Source organism: Cyprinodon variegatus, unplaced genomic scaffold (genome assembly GCF_000732505.1).
Source record: "Cyprinodon variegatus isolate N-32 unplaced genomic scaffold, C_variegatus-1.0 Scaffold854, whole genome shotgun sequence".
In the NCBI taxonomy this organism is placed as follows: Eukaryota; Metazoa; Chordata; class Actinopteri; order Cyprinodontiformes; family Cyprinodontidae; genus Cyprinodon; species Cyprinodon variegatus.
This window is the reverse complement of record NW_015151307.1, coordinates 96,292-97,875: the sequence shown is the minus strand read 5'-3', so window position 1 is coordinate 97,875 and position 1,584 is coordinate 96,292. Positions and strand designations below refer to the sequence as shown.

Genomic DNA, 1,584 nt, shown 5'->3' with positions numbered 1-1,584 from the left:
TAAATAGTGAATTAAAAGCTCTAAACATCTGAAAACATTGACATTAACTCTGATCTACCTACATGAATGCATCTTCCCACATTTCCTTGGAAATTGTGCCTTATAGATCAAGACAACTGATAAATATTTATATTTAGGAATCGTAATTGAAATGTACCTTTTGGAAAGTTAAGATTTTCTCTCCACCAGTGGGCGCTAAAAACAGGCGTCCTGGACTGACAGAAGCACTTAAAGGGTGACCTTGCATTGCTGTTTATTATTGAATGAAATATTATTCTTTATCAACATATTGCATTTAAAAACTCCCCTCCTGATATGTTAGATAAGCTTATTTCTCATGTTCCTTTTTGTACCTGCATGTAAAAAGAGCAAAGTGAGTGGAGGAAGTAAGATCATGCCTTTGCTGAAAGTGAAAAGTAATTACTGTAATTTAATGCTGTGCTAAAATAAAATAAAAAAAATGATAAATAAATAGAAATCTGAAGTGATCTTTAGCAGAATGATTCATCTGCAGCGTGTTTGATGATGGAAGCTGTGATCAGGTTTCTCCTGGACTCACGTCTGAACTCTGATGTTTGCAGAAGCTCCTGAGCTTTTTGGCGACAAAATTCTTCACCTGAATAAGAGGTTTTTCTACTCCACTGACTCGGAGCTTCAGGACCCGAAGGATTCTGCTTCTGGTGCTGCTGAAGAGGAAGAAAAAAGCTGCACTGCCAGTGAGTTTGTCCCTCAGTCGCCGCAGTTCATCTCCAGCGATCAGGAGCAGAGTAATGCCTCTCTGTTTGCTCTCCTTTCAGGCGAGGATGTTTCTGGACCCGTGTCAGAACGCCTGTCCTACTTCAGAGCGCGCTCAGTTGAGTCCAGTGGAACCAGTGGGACCAGCGCCTCCCAAAAGGCGGAGCTAGAGGGCCTGGAAGGCTCAGCCCAGGCGGCCCGGGCGCGGCTGGCCGAGGAGCAGAAGGTCAGAATCGACGTTCTGATGAGTTAAAGCGGGTCGTAGACGCGGAGCAACTAGACTGTGGCAGAAATAATCAGCCAATTAGCAGCGAAGTAAAAGGCTCTGAATCTTTAGAGCTAAGAAATAATAATAATAATAATAATGATGATTAAACTTTATTGATCTCATACTGGAGAATAGTACCTCTGAATTTAACCCATGGCCTTGGGGGGCAGTGGGCTGCCAGGGTGGGGTTAAGGGTCCTGCTCAGAGCCCCCTAGTGGAGGCTGTGGGGATGGAACCAGGTAACCTTCTCAGGGTCCCACTGCTCTAACCACTAGACCAACACTCCCCATTAATCAAGTTATGAGGAGTTAAATTATCTAATTTAAGTAGATCTAATATAATGAGTTCTACTAAAATGAAACCTGATTCTGGAATTTATGTTCTTTAATTTTAATGAAGGGAAACAGAGAAACGGTTCCAGTTCAGAATCAGCTGAGCAGCAGCATCATTTATTTACCCAGCGAGTCGCCTTTTTTATTATGTTTATTTCATGCTCTGGCCCCTAAAGCATAACGTGGCAGCAGCCAGATTCTATTCAGTTTATTTCTATAGCTCCAATTCACATCATGTCATCTCAGGTC

At 42.4% G+C, this 1,584-nt stretch overlaps 1 protein-coding gene across 1 annotated transcript in view; it reads left to right on the top strand.

Annotated features, from left to right (window-relative positions):
* fhod1 (formin homology 2 domain containing 1) overlaps positions 1 to 1,584 on the top strand; it is a 59,479-nt gene that overhangs the window by 39,853 nt on the left and 18,042 nt on the right. Inside the window, exons 17-18 of the mRNA XM_015397342.1 lie at positions 582 to 716; positions 798 to 961. Of these exons, the coding sequence (XP_015252828.1) occupies positions 582 to 716; positions 798 to 961 (299 nt within the window). The remainder of the gene's footprint in view (positions 1 to 581; positions 717 to 797; positions 962 to 1,584) is intronic.